Below are 23,670 nucleotides of genomic sequence, written 5' to 3'. Positions count from 1 at the left end.
TCAATAAATGTTAAAATGATAAATGTGTGACGATTCCAAACCAGTTCCTTTTAGTCCTCTGGGCCTCAGTTTCCCTAACCGGGAGGGAGGCCTTTGCCGTCCTGACCTTGCTGGAAAGGGATAGGTGGGTGGAGAGATCAGGATTTGGGACCCAAGGAAACGTTTTCTAAGCACCCCCTCCCTACCAAGAATCTGGGGAGCGGCAGAGAGGACTCCCTTTCCCTAATTCAGTCCCCACCTGCCTGAGAAGAAATGGGGGCGATCCGGGAAGAGGGAGAAGCCTCAGAGGGAAGAGAACGTTCTCTTCTTCCTCCTCCTCCGCCCCCCCCCCCCCCGCGCTCCCTGAACTCTGCTCCGTCCTCCCCCTCCCGCAGTCTTGGCTCCTTCCAGGCAGGGGAAGCACCTTCCTCTGTGCCCACCCCCTTCCATAGGCTCCCCTCCTCAGTCCTCGAGGTCCAATCGCAGCCGAGGTGCCGAGAGCCCCTGCTCCGCCCAGGTCTTCGGAGAGGGGGGCTCGTGGGGGGCGCTCTAACCCAAGTCGCCACCGCCCTTCCTCTGGGGTGGGGAGGGCCTCCCAGCCGCCGCTGCCCTTGTAAGGAGGTGAGGCCCGGGGACACCCGAGACGTCTGGTTATAATTAACCTGGGCACGTGGCGACCCCACCCCCTAACACCTGCCTTCCCCCCGCCCTCCGCCCCCCTACCCAGCGCCCTGGGTCTGAGCCTTAGCAGAGGCAGCGAAACACATTCTAAAAATAAACTGCCGTCCTGGGCGAGTCCTTCCCTGTCCCCTCCACGGAGGAAATCTCCCTGCGTCACTGTCACCAGCCGGGCCAGAGTGGGAGGGTGACCACGGCCTCCAACCCCGGCCTTGAGTTTGAATCTTAACTCCGCCGAGCCTCAGTTTCCACCCGCGCCCCCCAGCCCCCCGCCCCGCAAGGAGGAAAGTACAGCTCAGCTCAGGCTTCCGGGGACCGCGCTAAGTTCCAACCGTGGCCTTGGTCGTATGCTCCCTATGGTTGGGTAACAGGGGGCAAATCGCACAGTCTTTCTGGACCTCTGTTTCCACTTCTGGAAAACTGGATACCTGGCTCCTGGGGCCATTGCAAGGGTTCCCCAGGGACAGGGTTCGGGACTTGCCCGTTTGCCCAGGTCGAGGCCACTCGGGGCTGAGGAGAGGCGAGGCCTGGCCCGGAGGGGGCCGGCCGTCTTGTGGAGGGCCAGGGAAGGATGTCCCCTACGTGCCTGGGCCGGTTCCTGCAACTGTTGTGTGTCCCTGGCTGGGGGCCAGCTGTCCCCGCCAGCCCGACTCAGCACTTGGTCAGGAGATCGGCTTGGTGGGGCTGCCCTGGGGCGGCCCATAGAAGGCCATGGGGCTGGGCGCAAGGCCTGCCTGGGTCCGGGGTGGGCACAGTGTCCGGGCAGCGAGGTGAGAGGCTCAGCTGCCCTCCGGCCCCCCTCTCTGGAGGCAGCCCCTCCCAGCCAATAGCGCAGCCCAGGCCCCACCTATATAAGGCCAGGGCTGCAGCCTCTTCCTTTGGGTCAGCGTTGCCTCCCGGATACAGACAACCCCTTTCAGCACAGCCCAGACAGGTACCGCCTGCAGCGGAGTCGGGTGTGGGGCCGGGAGCGGGGGCTCCCATGGGCGCCAGAGGCCGGCGCGGCTCTGGGACGGGTCTTGCATGCCTGCCCCCGCACCCTCCTTCTCACAGGCCGGTGGGCGTGTGGGAAGGCTGACCTTGTGTCCGGGGAGTCCCCCTGCCTGTGAGCCCCCAGCCCCTGCTGTCACTTTTGATCTCTGTGGCACAGGGTTCTGGGGAGGGATCCCGGAGACAAAAGGAGTCTTGACAGCTGCCAGCTGTCCCCCACTGCGAGGGGCCGTGGGCCCGGATTGTATTTATGATGGTTTGTCACCAGAACCGGGGGCAGCAGTGGTGGGAGGTGTCTGTGCATCACCTGTCAGGGTCTGTAGGAGCGGCGCTAGCGGGGTCTTTGCATTTCTGACCATGTGGGTCCCTGTTGCGTCTCACAACAGTGCGACCTTGTGTCTGCCTTTCTGTGGCTCCTGCGTGGGTGCCTGTATCCGGGGTGTGTCCCTGAGCTTGGAGGTGTGTGTGTGTGGCCGTTTACGGTGATGTGTGTATGTGGCTCTGGGGCTATTTTTGCTTGTGTCTCTTGGGCTCACCCGCCCCGTCTCAGTGCCCTCTCCTGGCATGTCCCTTGCAGGGCTGGGAATGGGTCGCCCTCCAAAGGGGGGTTTCTGGGCAGGAAGCCCTTGAGCCCTGAGGCCTGGATGCGTGTCCTCCCGGCCTCCCGGGCCCACCTGTCTCCGGCCTGCTGACTTGGTGCAAGCCGAGCCCCTGGAATGTGGGGCGTGTGGAGGGAGCATAGCAGCTGTGTGGGGGTTGGGGGGAGAGGAGTCTACCAGCCTCTAAAAATAATCTCCAACCCTGGACAGCAGCTCCAAGTTCTTCTGCGGCTTCCCAGCCCCCTGGCCTGGTGCCTCGGCCTGCAGCTCGCCCTGGTCCCAGCCTTCCCACCATCCTACCTGCTTCCCGTCCCTGGAGATGGGAGTGAGCGCTCCACGCCCACCATCACTGCCGAAGGGTCCTTCTTTTCTGGGTCTTGTGAACAAAAGTGATAATAACAATAATAGCAGCCAACCCCCCGCCCCCGGCACAACTGCACGCCAGGGCCTGTGCCCAGCCAGCCACGTGCCCGAGCTCAAAGTCTCCTCCCGGCCACTCTGAGGGGAAGGCTCGGTTCACAGGTGGCAGACCCAGAGAGTCTGAGCAACCGGCCTGGGGTTACACGGCACGGGAATGGCATGGGTGGGATTTGAACCCAGTTCTGTGAACCCCAGAGGCTGAGCTCTTCTTCCCCGCCGAGCCCTGCGGGAGAGTAGTCAGCGCGCAGAGGTGGGGGCAGCCACCCAGCCCTCCCTCCCACCCTGTCCCACCTTGACTGAGCACCCAAGAGCTTGTCCCTTCTTTGCTCACGCTCACTCCCAGCAGCACCCTTCACCCGCTCACCAGCCCCTCACTCAGGCCTTTGAAACAGCAACAACAGCAACACTAATAGCTGAGCAAAATAAGGCTTATTGTGTGGCGGGCACTACTCCAAGTGCTTTACATATGTTAACTCCTTTAATCCACCCAACGTCCCCATGGGGTAAGTGCTAGTATGACCCCCATTTTACAGAGGAGTCATCGGAGGCACAGAGAGGTCAAGCAACTTGCCCGAGGCCACAAAGCTCGTTGTTAGTGGCAGAGCTGGGATTCAAACCCAGGCTGTCAGATTCTAGAACCTACGTTCTTATCCGTGCCACGATTGCTACTCCAACCTGATGTGGCAGAGCTGGGATTCTGACCCAAGACTGCTGCTGCATCCTGTCAAAACGCAGGGGCTCAGAGAGGGGACCCTCTTGCTCCGAGCCACACGGCGCGGGAGGCAGGACCGGCCCTCAGGCTGCCTGACTGAAGAGCCTCGCTGACCCGCTACCAGAGGTGGGCTGACCTGCTACCAGAGGTGGGCTGACCTTCCCTCCTCCTCTGCCCCCCAGGCCCCCCGCACCGCCGCCATGCCGTTCGGTAACACCCACAACAAGTTCAAGCTGAACTACAAGCCCGAGGAGGAGTACCCGGACCTCACGAAGCACAACAATCACATGGCCAAGGTGCTGACCCTTGACCTCTACAAGAAGCTGCGGGACAAGGAGACTCCATCTGGTTTCACTCTGGACGATGTCATCCAGACCGGGGTGGACAACCCCGGTAAGTCTTCCTGGTGGAGCATCACAGGGACTCGGGGGCGGGGCGGCTTGGGAGACTGCCTGTCAGGCCCTGGTCCCACCTTCCCAGGCCTCAGTTTTCCCATCTGTAAAGTGGGGGCCCACTCATGGGGCTCTTGTGAGAAGCAAACGAGTCCTTACGTGGTAGGGGCTTGGGACAGGACGTGGCACATAACAAGCCACTCAATAAATGTCCACGAGGGTAATGTGAGACTCCCCAGAAAGTCCTTTCGTCTCTCTGGGCCTCAGTTTCCTCCCCTGAAAATGGGCCCCCACGTTGTGACAGCACAGGAGCCAAAGCACACACAGCGCTAGAGCAGCGCCCAGCATGGGGTGAGCGCCCAGGCTCTGGTGGGCGTGGCTGGAGCTCTGGTCCCTGCTCCGAGAACACCCGCCCCCCAGGTGCCACAAGTGGCCCTGGCAGCTGGGACGCAGGTTCCAGGCTTAGCCGCCACCTGCGTCCTGTGATGCAGAGGAGAGGCCCTCTGTCTCCGGGCCACGGTTCCCCATCTGCGAAGTAAGTGGGCCTTGCGGTCTCTTATCCTGTGTGGAAGCTGACCGTCTAAGGTCCTGAAAAATTCTACGTGAAGATTCTATGATTTTGGGACTCTGACGGGGTAATATTTTTAGTAACTTGTAATTGGCTCCCAGAGACTCTTCCTTCTCCTTTGCTCCGCCCCCGGCACCCTTCCTGCCCCCACAGGCCAGCCCGACCCTCCCAACCTTCCCTTCCGGGTCACCACCCCTCTCAGCTCTGACCCAGTGGCCCTGAGCGAGCCCCCGCTGAGACACACGCCTCCGCGCGCGCACACACGTGCACACGCAGTCTGCATGCCCCCAGGAGCCCAGGCCTTCCTTGCTGGAGACAAGCACCTCTAACCTCACCCTGACCCCCCAGGTCACCCCTTCATCATGACCGTGGGCTGTGTGGCCGGCGATGAGGAGTCCTACGAGGTTTTCAAGGACCTCTTCGACCCCATCATCCAGGACCGGCATGGGGGCTACAAACCCACCGACAAGCACAAGACCGACCTCAACCATGAGAACCTCAAGGTTCACTGCCCCAGAGGAGGGGAGCGGCGGGGGGGGTGGCGGAGAGAGGGCAGCGGGGTGGGAGGGGAGGGGCGGGGGAAGGGCGCTCAGAGACGCAGAGATACAAAGATACACAGAGATGGAGAGAAACACAGGGAGAGGGACAGAGAAGGCAGATAAGGAGACAGAGGGACAGGAGGGTGGGGGAGAGAGGGAGAAGCAGGCAGAAAACAGAGGTATCGGAAGGGAGAAGCAGAGTATGGACGGAGTCAGAGGTCGGAGGGGTGAAGAGACACAGAAATGGGGGCGAAAGAGGTATGGAGAAAGATGCAGGGGCAGAGGAGATGGGAGAGGGACAGAAAGGGAGAAAGATGAGAGAGACAGAGGCAGGGAGGGAGGAGGGGAACAGGCCGGTGGGGGAGGAGGAGCCAAAGGCAGCAGCAGGGAGCCAGAGGGACCTGGAAGGATCTGACATCCCACCTGCCCTCCAGGGTGGAGATGACTTGGACCCCAACTACGTGCTCAGCAGCCGTGTCCGCACTGGCCGAAGCATCAAGGGCTACACGCTGCCCCCTCACTGCTCCCGCGGTGAGCGCCGGGCCGTGGAGAAACTCTCCGTGGAAGGTGAGAGCCCCCACGCTGCCCACGGCTGGGGTCACCCAGCTCTGGCTCTGCTCCTTCCTGGGCAGATCTCTGCTCCTGCTTGGGTCCCTGTTTTTCTAAAACATGGTCGTTGCTTGGTGAATCCCGGGGGGCCGGCGAGTGGCAGCGGGCAGCGCGCCTCGCCTCCAGGTGGCGTCTTGGAGGGGAGCGGTCAAGCCTCGAGGCACCCTGAGCAGGTCCAGGCAGACACCTAATTGTGCCAGGGGCCTCCCATCCATCCATCCGGCCGGCCGGCCAGCAAACATTTATGGTTGATCTGGTCCTGTGCGGGGAGCTGGCGCTTCCAGGGTAAATGGAAGAGGCACTGTTGCTGCTGTCGCGGAGCTGTCAGTCTAGTGGGGAGATGCGAGGAAACAGAGAAACCAGCAGAAGTACAAGATAATTCCAAAACGCCACGAAGCCAAGAAACAAGGGGTGTGGCAGAGAATGGCTGGGTGTATGGGGCAGGGGGAGCTACCTAAAGAAGAAGGAGTTGAGGCCTGATTGATAGGAAGGAGCCTATCAGGTAGAAGAGCAAGTGCAAAGACCCTGAGGTGGGGAGGAATAGCAAGGAAACCACCGTGGCTGGAGCCACGTGGGCCAGGGGGTGGGCTCAGAGGGGTGTGAGGGCTGCTTGGGCAGAGCCTTGTGGGCTGTCAAAGGGCTTTGGCTTTGATCTCTGAGGGAGGCAGAAGCCATGGGAGGCTGGTGAGGAGAGGAAGAACAGGTTCAGATTTACATGGAGCCCTCTGGCTCCTGAGTGGGGCACAGAGTATGAGCAAAGGTAGGAGCAGAGAGACCGTGAGGGGGCAACCACGGTGGTCCAGGTGACGGGCGAGGGATAGCAACGGGACGGGAAGAAAGGGTCTGCTTTGGAGGTAAAACCATCAGAACTCATGGAGTTCTGATAAATGTTTAACAACAACGACAGCAGCAGCAGCAGCAGCAACAATAACAACAAAACAGCCCTGATTTGCAGCAACTGCCAATTTCTGTGGTGTAACTTCTCCTACTATGGCCGATTTTAAGCTATGACATGACATTCATACAGAGGTGGGAAGAGATGTACAGTAGCACATCCTGCTATAATATTTCCACCGCACAGCTACGGTAGATGAAGATAACTTCAAGAACATAAATAATAGTAAATATAGCAAAATCATAGGAATGATAGTTTTGAGTAGTTTATTACCTTTGTCTTAAATATAATTTAACTTGTAAGGTTACATAAATAATTTTCAATAATATAGTATACAGTACATGATATATAGCACATAGTATACAATGCAAATAATGTATAACATGTATGTAAATAAATATAAATTACATAATATACATATATACAGATGTACAAATATATTCTACAGATAATATATATTTACTATACATATGAATATATACAAATACTATACATACTGTGTTACAATAACTTTTACTGCTGGCTGCCCACATCCCTGAGACTGACTCTCCACCTTGCCGGCCGGGAGGAGCGGGCACCAGCCCACTGAAGCTCGCAGGTGGATTGGATCTCGGGGCAGAGAACCGAGTTTTCTGGCTTGAACACATGATTCGGCCTGGGCCAGCAGGGCAGGAGCCTGTGTGGGCGGCGTCATGAATTTGGGTTTAGATACAGTATTCGGGCACCTTTGAAACATGCACAGGGTCCAAGCCCAAGCCCTTTAGGGGCAGCCGTGAGGGGTTCCTGGGGCCTCAACAGACGGCTTTAGTGGGGCAGGCTGCTGACCACTCCTTTGCGTGGCCTCTCAGCCCTCAACAGCCTGACGGGCGAGTTCAAGGGGAAATACTACCCTCTGAAGAGCATGACAGAGCAGGAGCAGCAGCAGCTCATCGATGACCACTTCCTGTTTGACAAGCCCGTGTCCCCACTGCTGCTGGCCTCAGGCATGGCCCGGGACTGGCCCGACGCCCGTGGCATCTGGTGAGACCCCCATCCCAAGCCTCCCCTCCTCCAGCCTTCTCCAGTGACCCCACAGTCCTCCTCATTCCTCCACCGAAGTCAAGACCATAAGTAATTATGTTTTCAAGAGCCGGAATATGACCTTGCCCTCCACCCCTGCTAACCCTGTGGTCTGTGTCACATTTTGGGAAACGGGGACCAGGCAAGTGGCAGTTAGGAACTTACACTTGAATGAGACCCTCTGGGTTCAAATCCCAGTGCTGCCACTTAATGGCTGTGTGTCCTTGGGCACACTATTTAACTGCCCCAGTTTCCCCACCTATAAAATAGAATCACAATAATTCATAGTTGTTGGGATTCTCGTGAGGATTAATGAGTGCATACATGTAAATTATAGAAAACAGTGCCTGCTATATAGTAAGTTCTCAGTACATCTTAGCTGTTAGTATGATCTTTATTACTAACTACCATCACTAGCTAGGTTTTCTATAAATCTTTGAATCCCTGATTCTGATAGTCAAAGATTTAAAAAGGTTTCAAGAACCTAGGTTTCAAATGATTTGGAGAGTGTAGGTTCCAAGATTTACAGATAGGCGGGTTCTAAGATCTCACGATTTTAAGATTTTTAGGTTCTAAGATTTCACTAATTTCAGATTCTGTGATCCCATGGTTTCAAACATTTCCAGATCTGAAAGTTTTATGAGTCTAACTAAGACTCTGTTTCTGAGGTGTAACAATGTGATAGGAAGATTCTTTGGTTCGCAGACCAGATGTAGGATTTCCAATTTTTATCAATCTTGACTCCAAGCTTCCGACTCTGAGATTCGAAGAGTCTATAATTTAATGCTGTTTAAAGACTTAGACCCTAAAAGTCCTTGTTCCCAAGTCTCAAGAGTTCACAGATCCTGTGGCGTTAGTCTACAGGCTTACGCTTCTGCGATTCTGAGGAAGCAAATACCACCTCATGCCCCCTCAGCCCACTGCCCTCTAGCGGTGGGTATTTGTGAAAGGGCGGGAAATGGGGTTCCCGTGGAGCTGATGCCTTGGTCTCTGGCTGCACCCCACCCTAGGCATAATGACAACAAGACCTTCCTGGTGTGGGTGAACGAGGAGGATCATCTCCGCGTCATCTCCATGCAGAAGGGAGGCAACATGAAGGAGGTTTTCCGTCGCTTCTGCGTGGGGCTGCAGAAGGTGGGTGCCTGCCCTGGCGACTGACTTCCGACTCCACCCTGAACGCCCCACCCACTTCCCAAGGCCCCGCCCTTCGGATCCCGGCCCCTCCCACGGACTCCCAACAGCTTTCCAAGATCCCGCCCCCTGCCCATCAGGCTCCTCCCAATACTGCTCAAGCCCCACCCCTGAGGCACATCCAACCCTCTTTCCAAGGCCCCGCCTCCTGGGGAACCCGGTTGCACCCCTACGTTCAAGCCCCGCTCCTAAGAATCCAAAACGTTCTCAAGCTCCGCCTTCTCAGAATCCTGCTCAGAATCCTGCTGTCCTCTGTGTCGTCGGTGCCTTCCCTTCAGAACCTCATCCCTCCCTGTTTCCCCGCCGCGCCCTCTCAGAACCCCGCCCCCACCCACATCCTCAAGCTCTGCCCCTTCGAACTCCGTCGGGGTTTTGCGTGTATTTGGGGGCGCCCGCTGGCGCTGACTTGACCCCTGGCCCTCTCACCCTACCTCAGATTGAGGAGATCTTCAAGAAAGCCGGCCACCCCTTCATGTGGAACGAGCATCTGGGCTACGTGCTCACCTGCCCATCCAACCTGGGCACCGGGCTGCGTGGAGGCGTACACGTAAAGCTGGCACACCTGAGCAAGCACCCCAAGTTCGAGGAGATCCTAAACCGTCTGCGCCTGCAGAAGCGTGGCACAGGTGCGGCCAGCCTCCCCGCCCCACGACGTCGGGGGTGGGCCCTTTGCGGTGGCGGGTGAGGAGGCGGGGTATCCCTGCGAGTTGTGGGGGTCGGCAAGGGTGCCCTTCTTGAGCCTCAGTGCCTTCCTCTGCAAATGGACATCAAAACGCCTTATCTCATAGGAGTCAATAAGATATCATCATGGTTATAAAATATACATTGTGTATGCACCCGCCCCCCCAGGGGCCTCGGTTTCCCAGCTGTAAAGAGGAAGACGGTCAGCATTAGGCCCCAGGCAGCCTGGGGCTCCAGAGCTAGTCGCTCTCTTGCCCACCCACCATGCTGTATTTTCGTGTTGGATGGGAGAGGGGTGCGGTAACTAGAGCCGGGGATGTGGGCTGGCGAACAGCCAGCCATTCAGGAGTCTCTGCGTGCACGTAACGTGTTACACAGTAGGCGCTTGGTACACGCAGCTGTCGCGGTGGGCACGGGTGCGGCGCCCCGCGCCCCGCGCCCCGCTTCCGCACCTCTGCTCCCTCTTCATGGCCCTGCTTTCTGCTCTCGCAGGTGGCGTGGACACAGCTGCCGTGGGCTCAGTGTTCGACGTGTCCAACGCCGATCGTCTGGGATCGTCCGAGGTAGAACAGGTGCAGCTGGTGGTGGACGGCGTGAAGCTCATGGTGGAGATGGAGAAGAAGCTGGAAAAGGGCCAGTCCATCGACGACATGATCCCCGCCCAGAAGTAGACTCCCAGACTGCCCGCCGCCGACTGCTGGAGCCCCAGCCGAAGGGAAGGCCCGGCCCACTGGAGACACGCCCCTTCACCCTTCACTCCGCCCCTTTCCCCCGGAGGGCCGCCTGCAACGGTTCGGTCAACCCGGGACTCTATCCACCCTTCTCGGCGGTCCGATTCCAACCAGAGTTCCAACCATTGGGCCCCATCCTCTGGGTTCTGGCCAATGAAAAACCTCCCTTACACCCTCCTCTCCTTTTCCCAGCGCTCGGCTCACCAGCAGGAGTTCTGGCTAACGGAGAGCGCTCTACGCATCTGGAGCTCGTGCTTTTTTTCCACTTAAAGCAACAAATAAAAGCAATGGTGGCCTTAACTTTGAGTGCGATAGTTACTGAGGGAGGAGGAGGTATTTCTGTAATTGGCCGCTGTCTGACCTCCAAGTGGTTTGCCCTCTCTAGGCAAGGACTAGGCACGTTTTATCCCATCTCTAAAGTGAGGCAAAGGTAGGGTACAGAGCGTAATCCAAAATTCCAAGGCTCTGTGGAGAATCTGAAACCCAGGGAAGTGTGGCCCAGTGTCATATACCCACGCCTGGGCCCAGCCCAACCTTGGCTCCTGATCACACATGCTCAGATCTCAAACACAGGGTCCACGGGGGCCAGAAACACAGGCCGGGGACGCAGGCCAAGGCTTGAATTCGCCCCACAGGCTTTCAGTTTGAAACCTCACACACGTTTCATCACATGTACCTCGCTGTGCTGTTCACCGGCCTTCTGTTGACATCTGACTTCATTCCTCTGTAGTTGCTTCCAGCCTTTTCAACCGCACGTGCTTGGCTCAAAAAACTGCCATAGCTCCCACATCTTCTAAAAAGCATTCCTTTTATTTGTGCCTCTTCAAGGTCAAACTGTAATGCACACAATTTGCTGAGGCTCACCTTTCGGGCTCTTTTCCCACTATTCTGTATCCTTTTTGGCTTCTCACACCCTGCAGTTCCCACCTTAACGCCTTCGCTCTGGCTGTTTCCTCCTCCAGAGAGGGGCTCGGGTCAGAGCACCCCCGTGAAGTCTTTAGGGACTGGCCTTTTGGAGAGCCTGGTCCCCGAAGGAGCAGGAAGGGGAAATTGAGGCCTAGGATTCCCCAAGAATTCCAAGAGATCACTGAAATGGGGAGGTCAGGAGACACCCCGAAGGTCTAGCCACGCAAGGCCTGTCAGATGCCAGGATGTCCATTAGAATATTGTCCCCAACTGGAGATCCCATCACCAATCCCAGCTCCACCCCAGAGCCACACAGACCACAGACACTGCAGTGGGGACAGACGGAGCCAGTCCCACCTGCAGTCCAGCTGCCTGTCAGCTCCCAGGCCCACCCTGCCCACCCTGCCTCGGAACCCCGAAATCCACCCCTTCTCTCCCTCCCTTCGGCCCTGCCCCGACTCCTTCCCTACTCTGCCTCCTTCCCTCACTCCACAGCACAAACCTGTCCCTGCCTCTCCCTTGCTCACAACCTCGCCAGGGCTCCCCAGTGCCCTTGGGAGATCCAGGCCCCTCTCCACAACCTTCAAGTCCCTGCCGACATCTCCAGCCCCCCCCCCCGCCCCGAATCACATGCCATTTGCTGAAAGACATGTGCTCTGTCTTGCTCCCCAGTCCCTCAATTACACGTGCTGTTCCCTCTAGAACGCAGTGCCCCACCCCCCATGGCCCCATGTCCAGGAGCTGCTCCTTCTAGGAAGCCCTCGCTGGCTGGGGCAGGCTCCTCCTCCGGACGCCCCCACGCCAGCCCTGCCCAGTCTGGATCAGTGCCGAGGACTGAGCTGCCTCCACTGAACAGTGAACCCAGCCTGTTACCTCTGTGCTCCCAGCCCAGGGCTGGGTCCCTCCCAGCCATGCACCGCCCCCCACCCCCCGCCTCCTTCTGCCCTCTCATCTATAAACACCATCCAGCAGTTTGCTCTTCTGGCCTCTGTCAGAAGACAGCAGTGCTGTTCTGCCCCGGCCCCTTAATTTTTCAACACTGATCCCTCTTAATCTCTACCATCCTTCATTTCTCACATTGCTTTCCTAACAGCATCATGAAGAACACAAGAGCTGACCCTACCATGCCCCAAATGAGCAACAGAGGCAGTTAAAACCCTTCCCTGCATACGCCCCTCCGTGGCTCCTCAGTGCCCTGGGATATAAATTGTTTGCTTGCTTTGGCCCACAAGGTCCTGGGCGAGCAAGACCTGCCTCCTTGTACTAGACAGTCCTCAACTGCTTAAGTCGACTGAGCTTCCATTTCCCTGCTGTTAGGATTCCTTAACTTTCCTTTTGGGGAACCACCCTTCAAGGCCAGTTCTATGTATGGGGCTGGCCACCTGAGTCTCAGTGATTGGTTCAGAAATGGTCTCGACTTGTCTTTTTTGGAACTTTTCCTGAAGTTGGCAATAAGGAATTTCCTGTTGCAGAAGCTAAGCTGGAGGAGTGAAAGTTGGAACTGCGGGGGTCACTCTGCCGTCGGGGAGCGTCTACTGGAAAAAAACCACTAGAATGAAACATGCTGCAAAGCAGCAGCGATGAGCGGGCCCATCCACACCTGAACGCTGCTGCCTGGACCCAGCCGCCCCTGCAGTCAGGCGCCCTGGACTGTTAAATAACGTAACCGAACAAAGAGCTTTTGGCTTAAGTGTAGATAGATTATTAGTCCTAATACAGCATCTCTTGCTTATTCTCCACGCACCCCCAACGTAGCAGCCACACTGGAATCACCCACAGTCCTCCGAGGACACACCACGCCCCCAACCCCCGGCTTTTGCCCAGGGCATATACAATACCTGGGCAACTCTCCTACTCACCTTTCAAAACCCAGCTCTGACATCGCTCCCTCTGCAGTGCCTTCCCTCACCTCCCCTCTTCCGGGCTCCCCCAGTGCCCAAGCGATTGTCTCTCTCTAGTGTTTGTGTCATAACCGCGCCCCCGTGGACGGGGCTGCTTGCACTTCCATGTCCAGCACTGGGCCTGGCGCGGAGGCGGCACCGGTCAATGACTGTTTATTGGGTAAATGTACTACTGGAGTAAGAAGTGGCTTGGAGCCCACTATATCATGTGGGTGAGCATGTGAGTGGATGAACAGGGGCCCCACACAGGACCTGGGGGCCTTGTAGACAAGGCCGAGTTCTGTCCGGCCCTCTCCCACAATCACCCCGACCCGCTCATCCCCCCACCCTCGTCCTGCAGATGAGAAAACCGAGGCTCGGAAAGGAGGGACCGCTGGCCCAGTCACACCCCTCCTCTTCATCTCACTTGCAGGTGAGGGCAGGGAAGGAAAACCCCGGGGTCAGCATGGGGGAGGGGGACTCTCCTAAGTTTATTGGACAAACAGGCTGCAGGTGAGGGGGCAGACAGGAGGATGGGGGGTGTAATAACTTAAAAACCGGAGGCGACAGCGCCAGCTCCAGCTCCTTGAGAGATCTCTGCAGAGGGGAGGGCGTAGGGGTATTTACAAGGATTTGTACAAAGTGTCCCGCACCAGCCTGGGGCAGGGAGGGGGTTCGAGCATGGGGGGCAGGGAAGGGGAAGGAATCTGCCTCTCTGATCCCCCACTCCCAGCCCCGCCAATTCTCCAGTCTTTAGGCTCAGCAACTCTTCCTGCCTCTGCCCAAGGCCTAATTCATCAACTGTTGGGAGGAATGAAAGAGTGTCCTCAGTTTCCCTTCCTGCCCCTGCCCCGCCCCCAAAGTCTCCTCAGGTGCCCGGTGGCAGGGTGCGGAGGGACAGGGCTGGCCGGAGCTCCAGGAAGGTGCCAGCTCCCCCTGCTGAGCCCGCTCGCTCTCCTCTCCCGCCAAGCGTCCCGGGGGACGGCAGAGACAGCCTGTGCCCCCAAATCCAAGTCAGGGCAACGGAGGGGATGGCAATGGAAGAATCCGCTTCCTGACCCCTCTCCCTCCTGGAGAAGTGAAGGGGACAAAGAAGAAGAGGTGACCCAGGGCCGTGGCGGCTCAGAGCTCGAGGTCGTTGGAGATGCGGGTGACGAGGGTGCGGAAGGCCAGGGCGGTGCCCGCCACGCGGCGGAAGAGAACTCCCCGCAGGCCCGGCCGGGGCAGCTGGCAGACCTCCACCTCGAAGTGGGACAGGGGCTCGGGCCCGCCCGCACCCCCGTGCAGGCAGGCCAGCAGGAACGGCTGTGGCTGGCGGCAGCGGCAGCGGGCGGCCGCGGTGGCCTGGCGCAGAGCTGCCATCAGGGCCTCGGGCGGGCGCGAGCTGGTCAGCTTCACACTCCAGGGGAATCGGAGCAGCCGGGGGGCGGTTTCCGTTTGATCCCAAGGTAGATGGCAACTGAGGCAGGAAGGTATCAGAGGTCACAGATGGCGGAAGAGAGAAAGGGAACCCTACTGTTCCCACTTCAGGACAGATTCCTGGAGGTCCTCTCCGAACCTGTCTCCACCCTTTAACCCCAGTGACAAAGTTTCAGCCGGGCATACAGGTGCCCAGACATTTCCCAGCACCCCCTGCAGCCAGGCATGGCCAAGTCTTCAAATTCCAGGAAGCAAGTGCAATTGATACACATGCAACGCCACACACGCCACCTCCTCCAGAGGACGCCGTGTGCCCTGGCCCCCATGCTCCCCGTCCTGTGAGCCGGACGCGGCTGCAGCACGAGCTGGACTTGAGGGTCGGTGATGCCAGAACCGGGCCACCTGCGCGGCCACGTGGAGCCCAGCGGCCCTGGCAGCCTCGCCTCGCCGCAGGTTTGTGGGAAACAGAAACGGATCCCTGTCTGGGTTTTGGGGCCTCTTTCCCTGGTAGCTGGGCTTGTTTCTTAACAAGTATGTCCTTCTGGTAGAACAGCCGCTTTTCCCTGGAGGACCAAGCCTCCCCTCTCTAGACCAGGGTTCTCACCCAGAAGCAGCACTGTCATCCCCACAAAAGGTACTTGGACATTTCTGGGGACCTTTTGATTGTCACAATGTCTAGAGACGGGAGCACCGCTGGCATTTACTACACTGTGTATGAGGAAGACCAGGGGACGATAGGGACATGGTCTGCCATGGGCAAGAGGGCCGGCACCAGGGAGACAGCCACCCCTCAGGCACCAAGGTGCTCCTTCGAGAAGCGCTGCACTGCAAGGGGCGCTCGGTGGAGGGAGGGGAAGAGTACCTGGTAGAGGAGGGAGGGTTAGAGGGGCATTTCAGGAGTTAGCCTTCGAGGAAGAGGCTCAGGTCCCATCTCAGGGCCCGGGGTTCGGGGAGGAGGTGCTGAGACAAGTGGGGTCTGAGGCAGGTGAAGGGGGCGGGGCTGGCGTGGCAGCCAGGGGCAGGCCCACACACTTACCTTGTGACCTCAGGTCCCCCGATTCTCTCAGGTTCGTCTGAGACCCTAGGGGAGAGGAAGGGGCAGAGTGTTTCACCTGGACCCAAGGAGCCCCCTCCCCCAACCCGCTGCCTCCAAGACTCTGGGCAGCCCCCTGCCTTGGCCCCAGTCCCTCCTGCTGGCTGGAGCTGGGCAGGGAGGGGCCTGGAGCCCGGATTTCATCTCCCTTTCCGTGCCCAGAATAGGAGCCCATGGTTAGTGCAGGTTGTAGGAAAGATACTGAAGAATTTGGAAGACAAAAGAAAGAGGGGGCGGGCAGAGACACACACCCACATACAGAAGGGGTGACACAGGCACACGCACCCCTTCCTCAGGCTCTGCGCCAGCGACACGCCCTCAGGGAGGCCTGCCCCATTTAAGACTGCTCCGTCCCTCCCCCACCCCCACCCCCTTCCCGCTCTACTTTCCTCCTTAGAGCTTGTCCTGGCCTGCCGGGCTCTGCGTTTTACTTGTTTACTGCTTACTGCCTGCCGTCCCTACTAGGACGCTGGCCGGCCCGGGCAGGGCTTGGCAGAGCACATTTTGTTTGTTTTACTCCAGGGCCCAGGATGGCGCCAGGCACACAGTAGGTGCTCAATGAATAATCCTCGCAAACATTTATAAAGCGTTTTCCAAGGCCACGTTCTCAGCTCGACCCAAAAATCACCTCACTTAGTCCACACAGCACCCCTGTGAGGGAGCTAATGTTATTACTATCTTTACAGAAGAAAAAAAGTAAGGCCCAGAGAAGTTGAGTGACTTGCTCCAGGTCACTCAGCAGAGCTGGGGTCTCAACCTCAGGAGCCTGGCTCCAGATGCCAGGCCACTGTTAATTAGATGAGTAAATGACCCCCGCACAGACCCCGCTCCCACTCACAGAGCCCCACCCCCATGCCTGCACACACGGCTCAGACATGCAGACGGCGAGGCAGAGCCAGTGAGAGTGGAGGGCGGACAGGACTTACTGATCTTGGATCCCTGGGGCAAAGAGGCGCCCGAAACGCAGCGGTTAGAGTTCTGCCGTTTAGAGGGATCGAGGGTAACCCTGCAGTGCGAGGAGGGAGTGAAGGGTGACGGAGGAGGAGAAAGAGGAGGAGGAGGAGATGATGCCAAGGTAAAGGAGGCAGAGTTGAGTAGGAGACAGGTTAGACCCCAGCAGCCCCCCTCCCCGACCCTGACCCCGTGTCCGGGGGGACTCACCTTCGGGTCAGTTTGGAGGTCAGCTTGGTGAAGAGGTTGGTGGTGGGGCGCGGCCGCCCAGTGGGCAGGGGCGTGGCCTCGTGGGCCAGTGTGGGAGAGGCAGGGGGCCCGTTCTGCACGCCCCCGCCGCCCCCGCCCCCTGCGCGCCGGTCCCGGACCTGGCCGCCGTGGAAGGTGCTCCGGATGGTGGAGCCCCGTGCCAGGCGGCTCCGCTCCCCTGATGGGGGAGCCAGGCTGTGACTGGAGGGGGAGGCGGGGGGCACCCGTGCGGTACCCGAGCTGTGGGCACAGAGGAAGAAGTCAGGGCGGGACCCCCAAGGCAGGCCCGGTGTCCAGTCCCTTTAATTCTCCACTGTCCTGTCCTGAGATAAGAAACCGCCCAACCCAGAGCTCAGAGACGGGGCAACTTGTGCGAGCTGTGGACTGCGCAGCCCCCTGCAAAGTCTTCCCTCCTTCACACTGCCCCGTCTTCAAACCCTGCCCCTCCAAACTGCCCCCTTTGCGCCCAACTCTCCTTTCCAAACTCAGCTATTCAACAGATTCAGACCCATTTTTGGATGAATCCTTTGCTTTTTGCCATCCAAACCTCAGGGACCAAATCAACTTCGTGAACTCTTTGCTACCTCAACTTTTAATCATCCAAACTTGGGAAAGGGATAGCTGCGTATGTGAAGGTGGCCTATATTCATGAAAACAAATTTTCAACAGGTGAAAATAAAGAGGAAAGGACCCTCTTCCTCACTCTCTCAAGATGCTGTGTGGGCAGCGGCTGTCCAGCTGTCCCAGGACCCTCCTCCGGCCCCTGGAACCCTCCCCGTCCTGACAGCAGGGGCCAGACCTCCAATCTCTACCCTTCTAGGGACCCCAGCACCAGCCTGGATCTCAAAGAGAGAACCCTGACTGCGGCAGATGCCACTACCCCTCCCCCAGAATCCAACCTTCTCGTTTTTCTATAGTAACCAACCAAATCTCTAAGAGGACGAGCACTGTACACAGGCCACACAGCCAGAGACTATATTTCCCAGCCTCCCTTGCAGCTAGGAGTGGTCATGTGACCATGGTCTGGCCAATACGATATAAGCAAAAGTGCTTGGTACTATTTCTGGATCAAAAAAGAATGCTGCTTGTCCTCTTCATTCTTTCTGCCCTTCTGGCTGGTCGAGAAATGGTGGCAACTGCTGTAGCGGCCTGAGACCTAGAGGTAGCGCCTCACGTTGAAAACGGCAGAAGCAATTTGGGTCCTTGGAGGACCCCGCCTATCCGCCCTGGATGGTCACGCCACAGAGGACTAAACCTCCCGTCTCCTTTAAGCCCTGACACCTCGGGGTCCCTTCATTTCAGCAGCTGAGTCTATAACCTGACTATACACTGTCTCTTGACTAGAACTGGAAGGTCATGCATTCTAATGGTTACAAATACAGAGTCTAGAGTCAGTCTAGAATCTTTGCTCCTTGAGTTGCCAGCTGTGTGGCCCAGGACAGTCTACCTAACCTTTCTGTATCTCATTTCCTCAGTTATAAAATGGACATACCAGGATCTACCTCACGGGGCTGGTAGGGGCCTTCAATCAGCTAAGCTCCAGAGGCCTTGCTCATGGTCACTGCTCGATGAATTATTACTTTTGTACCCTTCAGTCCTGGTGGGGAGGGGTGTCATTATCCCAAAGTGCCCCCCACCGACTCCTGAACTTCAGCTCCGACACGAACAACTTCATCCCCCTTTACGCTGCAGGCCGACCGCACCGGTCTCCCCCGCGTGCCAGCTCCAAGAGACTGAACAGACTGGAGCAAGTAAGTTTGAAAACAAGCCAACCAGAGGATGTGGAAGCTGTGACATTCTGGGGTTTCTAAGTTCTAAAAATGGATCATTCAAAAAAACAACTCTCATTTCTAAGGCTCGTAGGCAGAGAACAGGGCAGACTCTTCCCTATCCTGATGACTGATTAATTAATTGAGGGGGAGGACTTTCAGGGGCGTTGGGGAGGGGGAGCACATGGGTAGAGCCTGCCCCGGGAAGGGCGAACATACACCTTCCCCAGTCCCCGAGCCGCCCCCCCATCTATCATCTTAGATAAAGGTGGGCCCTGCTCACCCCATCCCGCCCCCCGGCCCCCTTCTCCATTGCCGCCCCCGCCATACCTGTTTTCTTTGCCATTTGGCAACAGGGACGGGCGCTCAGCCCCCGGGCGTTCTGTGCAAACGTAGGTGTTTCTGCGGGTCATCATGCTGGGAGGGAGATTGCTCTGTGGGAGACATGGCCCGAAGGGGTGTGAGGGGGGGGCAGGGACACCCCCAAACTCCTCACTTTTAGGCTGAGGCCTGTGTGTAAACTGACGGTTTACTCTGGGCTAAAGGACCTGAAGACACGAGGTTTATGGGCTGGCTCGGCAATCTAGGCTGAGTCGCAGGAGGCCACTGAGCTGAGACGAGGAAGTGTCAAGGAAGGCTCCAGGGAACAGCCTTGTCCCCCTCTCTCCCCACTCCACCACCCCGTGGGACAGTCCATCAAAATTTTTATTTTTATTTTTTTAAAAGATTTTATTCATTCATTTTTAGAGAGAGGAGAAAGGAGGGAGAAAAACACCAATGTGTGGTTGCCTCTGGTGCCCGCCCCTCCCCCGCCCACTGGGGACCTGGCCTGCAACACAGGCACGTGCCCTGACTGGGAATGGAACCAGCGACCCTTAGGTTTACAGGCCGGCGCTCAATCCACGGAGCCACACCAGCCAGAGCCCATCAAACTTTTTGAAACACACTCCTGCCATACTGTCTCTTCTCTTCGCCTTTGCAGACTGTCTCATCTGCTTGGATATTCCTCCTACCTTCCCCCTGACTCACTCCTATGTACATCTGAGGTGTCACTTCATGATCTACCCCCACCCCCGGCCCCAGGCTGAATCAGGTGCCTCTCCAATGAGGCCGGGTTTGCTCCGTATTGTCAACATCTGTTCACATGCACGATCTTGCCTCGCACAGAACTGTGAGCTCTCTGAGAACAGGAAATACCTCATCAGGATTATGTCGCCTCATCAACTGCACTGGGAAGGGATCCCTCTTTTTTAATCTCAGGTAGTTTGGCTAAGATCGGTATTTTTTATTTCAATGTTTGGAAGAACTCCACCAGTTTAGAGCCATCTGGGTCTGGAAATTTTTTTCTTAATGGGCAAGTCTTCGGTAAAAACATAGTTCTCTTTTTGACTCTGATATTGGTAATTCTTATTTGCTATCTTTTTTCTTAATCAGTCTTGCTAGGGATCCACTGCTTTTATTAATGTTTTTCTTCTTTTTAAAACATGTTTATTGACTTTAGAGAGGCAGGGAGAGAGAGAGAGAAACATTGGTTGTTTCCTGTACGTACCCAACCTTAGTTCAACCCTGTAACCTAGGTATGTGCCCTGATTGGGCATTGAACCTGCAACCTTTTAGTGAATGGGACACTTCAACCAACTGAGCCATGTCAGCCAGAGCTATTAATCTTCTCAAGAACCAGCTTTTGGCTTTGTTGGTTTTTCTCTAGAATACATTAGTTTTCCCCTTTATTGACTTTATTATTTTTTTCCTTCTACTTTTTTCGAGTGCTCATTCGCTGTTCCTTTTCTAGCTTTTTAAGATGTAGGTTTACTTTGAACAATAGCCCTCGGTAAATGCTTACTGAGACAGGCACTGTGTGAAGTACTTGATGTAGAAGACTCTCATTTCACAATAACCCACATTTCTTTTTCTTTTTGTGGAGTGTTTCGTTTAAAGTCTATTTTATTGATAATGTTATTACAGCTGTCCCAATTTTTCCTCCTTTGCCCGCCTCTGCCCGGCAGCCCCACTCCCTGCAGCAATCCTCCGCCTTAGTTCAGGTCCATGGGTCGTGCATATAAGTAAGTTCTTTGGCTTCTCCATTTCCTAACATCCCTCTGTCTATTTTGCACCCACCAATTATGCTTTTTAATCCCTTCTCCCTTCGAGCTGATACTTTCGAATGATCTCCATACCTATGATTCTGTTTCTGGTCTGGTTGTTCGCTTAGTTGTGTTTTTTTTAGATTCAGTTGCTGATAGTTGTGAATTCGCTGCCTTTTTAATGTTCATAGTTTCGATTTTCTTTTTCTTAAATAAGTCCCTTTAACATGTCATTTAATAATGGCTTGGTGATGATGAACTCTTTTAGCTTTACCTTGTCTGGGAAGCACTTTATCTGCCCTTCAATTCTAAATGATAGCTTTGCTGGACAGAGTAATCTAAGTTGCAGGTCCTTGCTTTTCATCACTTTGAATACTTTTTGCCAGTCCTTTCTTGCCTGCAAGTTTCTTTTGAGAAATTAGCTGATAGTCTTATGGGAATTACTTTGTAAGTAACTCTGGTTTTCTCTTGCTGCTTTTAAGACTCTCTCTTTATCTTTGACCTTTGGCAATTTAATTATGATGTGCCTTGGTGCGGTCGTCTTTGGGTCCAATTTGTTTGGGACTCTCTGTGCTTCCTGGACTTGTATTTCTATTTCCTTTGGCAAATTAGGAAAGTTTGTTTTCATCATTTTTTCAAGTAAGTTTTATATTTCTTGTTCTTCCTCTTCTCCTTCTGGCATCCCTGTGATTCAGATGTTTTAGCACGTTAGGAAATGTTCCAGAGTCTTCTTATACTATCCTCCGTTTTTGTGACTTGTTTTTTAATTCTTGTTTCCTCTTTCTGTTCTGGTTGAATGTTTATTTCCTCCTTATATTCCAAATTGTTGATTTGAATCCTGTCTTCCTTCCCTTCACCGTTGGTTCCCTGTAGATATTTATTTCACTTAGTGTAACCTTAATTTCTTCCTTGACGTTGTTGCCGTACTCAGTGAGTTCTTTGAGCATCCTGATCACCTGTGTTTTGAACTCTTCATCTGAAAGGTTGGCTATCTCTGTTTTGTTTAGTTCTTTGTCTGCAGTTTTCTCATTTGGGCCCTATTTCTGTGTCTCCTCAGTTGGGCAGCCTCCTTTTGATTGTTTCTGTGTATTAGGTAGAGCTGCTTTGACTCCGTCTTAGAAAAGGCACCTGAAAATTGTGTGGGGTGGAGACCTAGGTAATCGCCAGGGCGGGACTACCCGCTTCACCACTTAGTGGCTCTGTGTGGGGGGAGGGCTCGGGGAGGGGACTGTGCTGCTGTCTGGCTTCTGGGGGTCTGCCCAGCACTCACCCCGTTTCTAGTCATTTCGCCCATACCCTGTATGCAACTGGCGTCCTTTCAACCGTTGCCCTGGCGAAGAGTCCTAGAGTGGGTGGGTTTGCGTATGTTTTAAGACTGTGCGGGCCCTTTAAATGGACTCTCCTGAAAATCCAGCAGTTTCTTTCACCACCCCAACCCTCACTGGTTTTTACAGCCAGAAGTTATGGGGATTTATCTTCCCAGCGCTGGAACCCTGGGCCGTGCCGTCTGGCCTGGGGCTGAGATCGCTGGCTCCCAAGCTATCCCTCCCAATCTTTATCCACCACACGTGACTGTGGGAACGCCTGTGCCCATTTCGCAGCCGCAGCCGCTACAGCTCCGCGCCACACCCGGTCTCCTCACATCTGTTTCTCCGCCCCTCCTACCAGTCTAGATGAATGTGGCTTCTTTAAATCCTTGGTTGCTGGACTTTCATACAGTTCGATTTTCTGAGTTCTGCACATTGTCTGTTTTGAGATTTAGTTGTAATTCTTTTCTGTGGTTGTGGGAGGCACAGAAGCGTATCTACCTTTGCCTCCACCTTGACCGGAACTCACGCCAACTTTCTTAATAAGCTCATTTCACAAGGTGGTGTTTGAAGCTCAGAGAGGTGAAGTCATTTGCTCAAGGACACAGAGTTCATCAGACTTTGGTCCATGTGGCTTCCTGACCACTTTCCTGCAACCCGCCTCCACGCTGGGCTTCCAGCGGGGAGGGTATTTTGGTTCCCTCAGCCTGCACCATACATTCTAGGGAGCTGCAGAAGCAGGAAATGTCAAAGACTACCCTCCTCGGACTCATCTGCAGCTCAGGTTCTGCGTAGGAGTGGGTTCTGCCTATCTTTACATTCATGAACCTCTGGAAGGCACAACTGGGGGGCAGCCATCTTCACCTTTTGACATCTGCTTGCGCAGTTCAGGTCACGAGGGTCTTTGCTTCATCAGGGCCCCGATGCCCAGTCTCCAGACCTCTAGGTGTCAAAGAGGCCCTTGGGGTCAAGGATGAAGTTTGAGTCTTACACTGCAGCCACAACCGTGTGGTCTTCAATTCAACAGGGCTAGAGGTAGCCTTAGAGGTGGCAGCTCCCTTGGTGGGTCAGGTCTGCTGTGACAAGGTGTCATTCCCAGAGGTCCAGTCCCTTGCCTGCTCCTCCGGCCCTTCCTACAGTTTTGTAAGCAACACACCCAATGCCCTGAGTTAATTCGTTCCCAACCGACGCAGGCTGCAGGCTTCTTTCCGACACCGGGTGCTAATTTACACCCCGGCATCAAGCACAAGGTCAGGCAGAGAGAGAGAGTGCGCGATAGATGTGTGTCGAATGAATGGATGGATGGATGGATGGAAGTAACAAGGAGTCCTGTGTGGTGGTCTGAGCAAGAGGATGGGAAATTCCGGGGTCAGAAAAATACGTGAACCCAGTGGCGCCTGCCTCAGGGGGTCATAACCCCAACCCTGCCCCGCAGCCCCGGCGACTCACAGGGGTGCTCGTGCTGTCCTTCCGCCGCTCCGGGATCTCTGCCTTGTTGGGGTTGTGGGCGCTGCTGACCATTGGGCTGGAGGGGGGCAGCCCTCGGCTCCCGCTGCCGGCGGCACTGCAGCTCGCCTTCCGGCCCGGCAGGCGCTCCTCCTTCAGCTCCGCCTCCCCCGTGCTGGTTGGGCTGCGCTTGGGGTGCAGCGGTGCAGGGGATGGGCCGCCTGGCAGAAGGAGGGGACAGTTAGGGCTGTCACCTGGAAAAGCCAGAACCTACTCTGGGTGATCCTGGGAACCTTAGAATTCCTCACATAGGCCACAGTCTCTGCGTAGGCCATTCTGACATCTGCCAAAATGACATGCGCACAATGTACCAACTGGGATGCCCCACATTAACGACACGATGCATACAGGTAGGGGGTGGACTGTGTCACTCTTTCTTTTTTAAGGCCCAAAGATTGGAAACTACCTAAATGCCCCTTCAGAGGGGGACAGCTAAATAAGTCAAGGTACTTCCACACAATAG

General features: G+C 55.9%; 2 protein-coding genes across 3 annotated transcripts in view; one reads left to right on the top strand and one right to left on the bottom strand.

The window, feature by feature from the left end:
* Positions 1 to 1,507: 1,507 nt before the first annotated feature.
* CKM (creatine kinase, M-type) lies at positions 1,508 to 10,343 on the top strand. Its single transcript, XM_054588603.1, has 8 exons — positions 1,508 to 1,591; positions 3,561 to 3,771; positions 4,687 to 4,841; positions 5,312 to 5,444; positions 7,230 to 7,401; positions 8,451 to 8,574; positions 9,068 to 9,257; positions 9,805 to 10,343. Exons 2-8 carry the CDS (start codon positions 3,579 to 3,581, stop codon positions 9,981 to 9,983), a joined length of 1,146 nt encoding a protein of 381 aa, XP_054444578.1. The 5' UTR covers positions 1,508 to 1,591; positions 3,561 to 3,578; the 3' UTR covers positions 9,984 to 10,343.
* A 1,943-nt stretch (positions 10,344 to 12,286) lies between these two features.
* MARK4 (microtubule affinity regulating kinase 4) overlaps positions 12,287 to 23,670 on the bottom strand; it is a 31,034-nt gene continuing 19,650 nt past the window's right edge. Inside the window, exons 13-18 of one of the 2 annotated variants that reach the window (XM_054588602.1) lie at positions 23,151 to 23,368; positions 18,641 to 18,744; positions 16,503 to 16,781; positions 16,268 to 16,347; positions 15,285 to 15,329; positions 14,157 to 14,288 (exon numbers count right to left, since the gene is read on the bottom strand). In XM_054588602.1, the coding sequence (XP_054444577.1) occupies positions 14,224 to 14,288; positions 15,285 to 15,329; positions 16,268 to 16,347; positions 16,503 to 16,781; positions 18,641 to 18,744; positions 23,151 to 23,368 (791 nt within the window). In that variant the 3' untranslated portion in view covers positions 14,157 to 14,223. Of the gene's footprint in view, positions 14,289 to 15,284; positions 15,330 to 16,267; positions 16,348 to 16,502; positions 16,782 to 18,640; positions 18,745 to 23,150; positions 23,369 to 23,670 lie in introns of both variants that reach the window. The other variant, XM_054588601.1, reaches the window with a different exon arrangement.

The sequence above is a fragment of the Pteronotus mesoamericanus genome, unplaced genomic scaffold, assembly GCF_021234165.1.
Source record: "Pteronotus mesoamericanus isolate MK-2021 breed Mesoamerican mustached bat unplaced genomic scaffold, CSHL_Meso_final scaffold_137, whole genome shotgun sequence".
In the NCBI taxonomy this organism is placed as follows: Eukaryota; Metazoa; Chordata; class Mammalia; order Chiroptera; family Mormoopidae; genus Pteronotus; species Pteronotus mesoamericanus.
Note: the sequence above shows the minus strand (reverse complement) of the source record. Positions and strands in the feature narration are given on the sequence as shown.

Bases quoted from the DNA above. Each gene is read 5' to 3' on its own strand.
- CKM (XM_054588603.1), top strand. From the start codon at position 3,579: ATGCCGTTCGGTAACACCCACAACAAGTTCAAGCTGAACTACAAGCCC. The intron at 3,772-4,686 runs GTAAGTCTTCCT...CTGACCCCCCAG, and splicing joins GACCGGGGTGGACAACCCCG to GTCACCCCTTCATCATGACC. The intron at 8,575-9,067 runs GTGGGTGCCTGC...ACCCTACCTCAG, and splicing joins TCTGCGTGGGGCTGCAGAAG to ATTGAGGAGATCTTCAAGAA.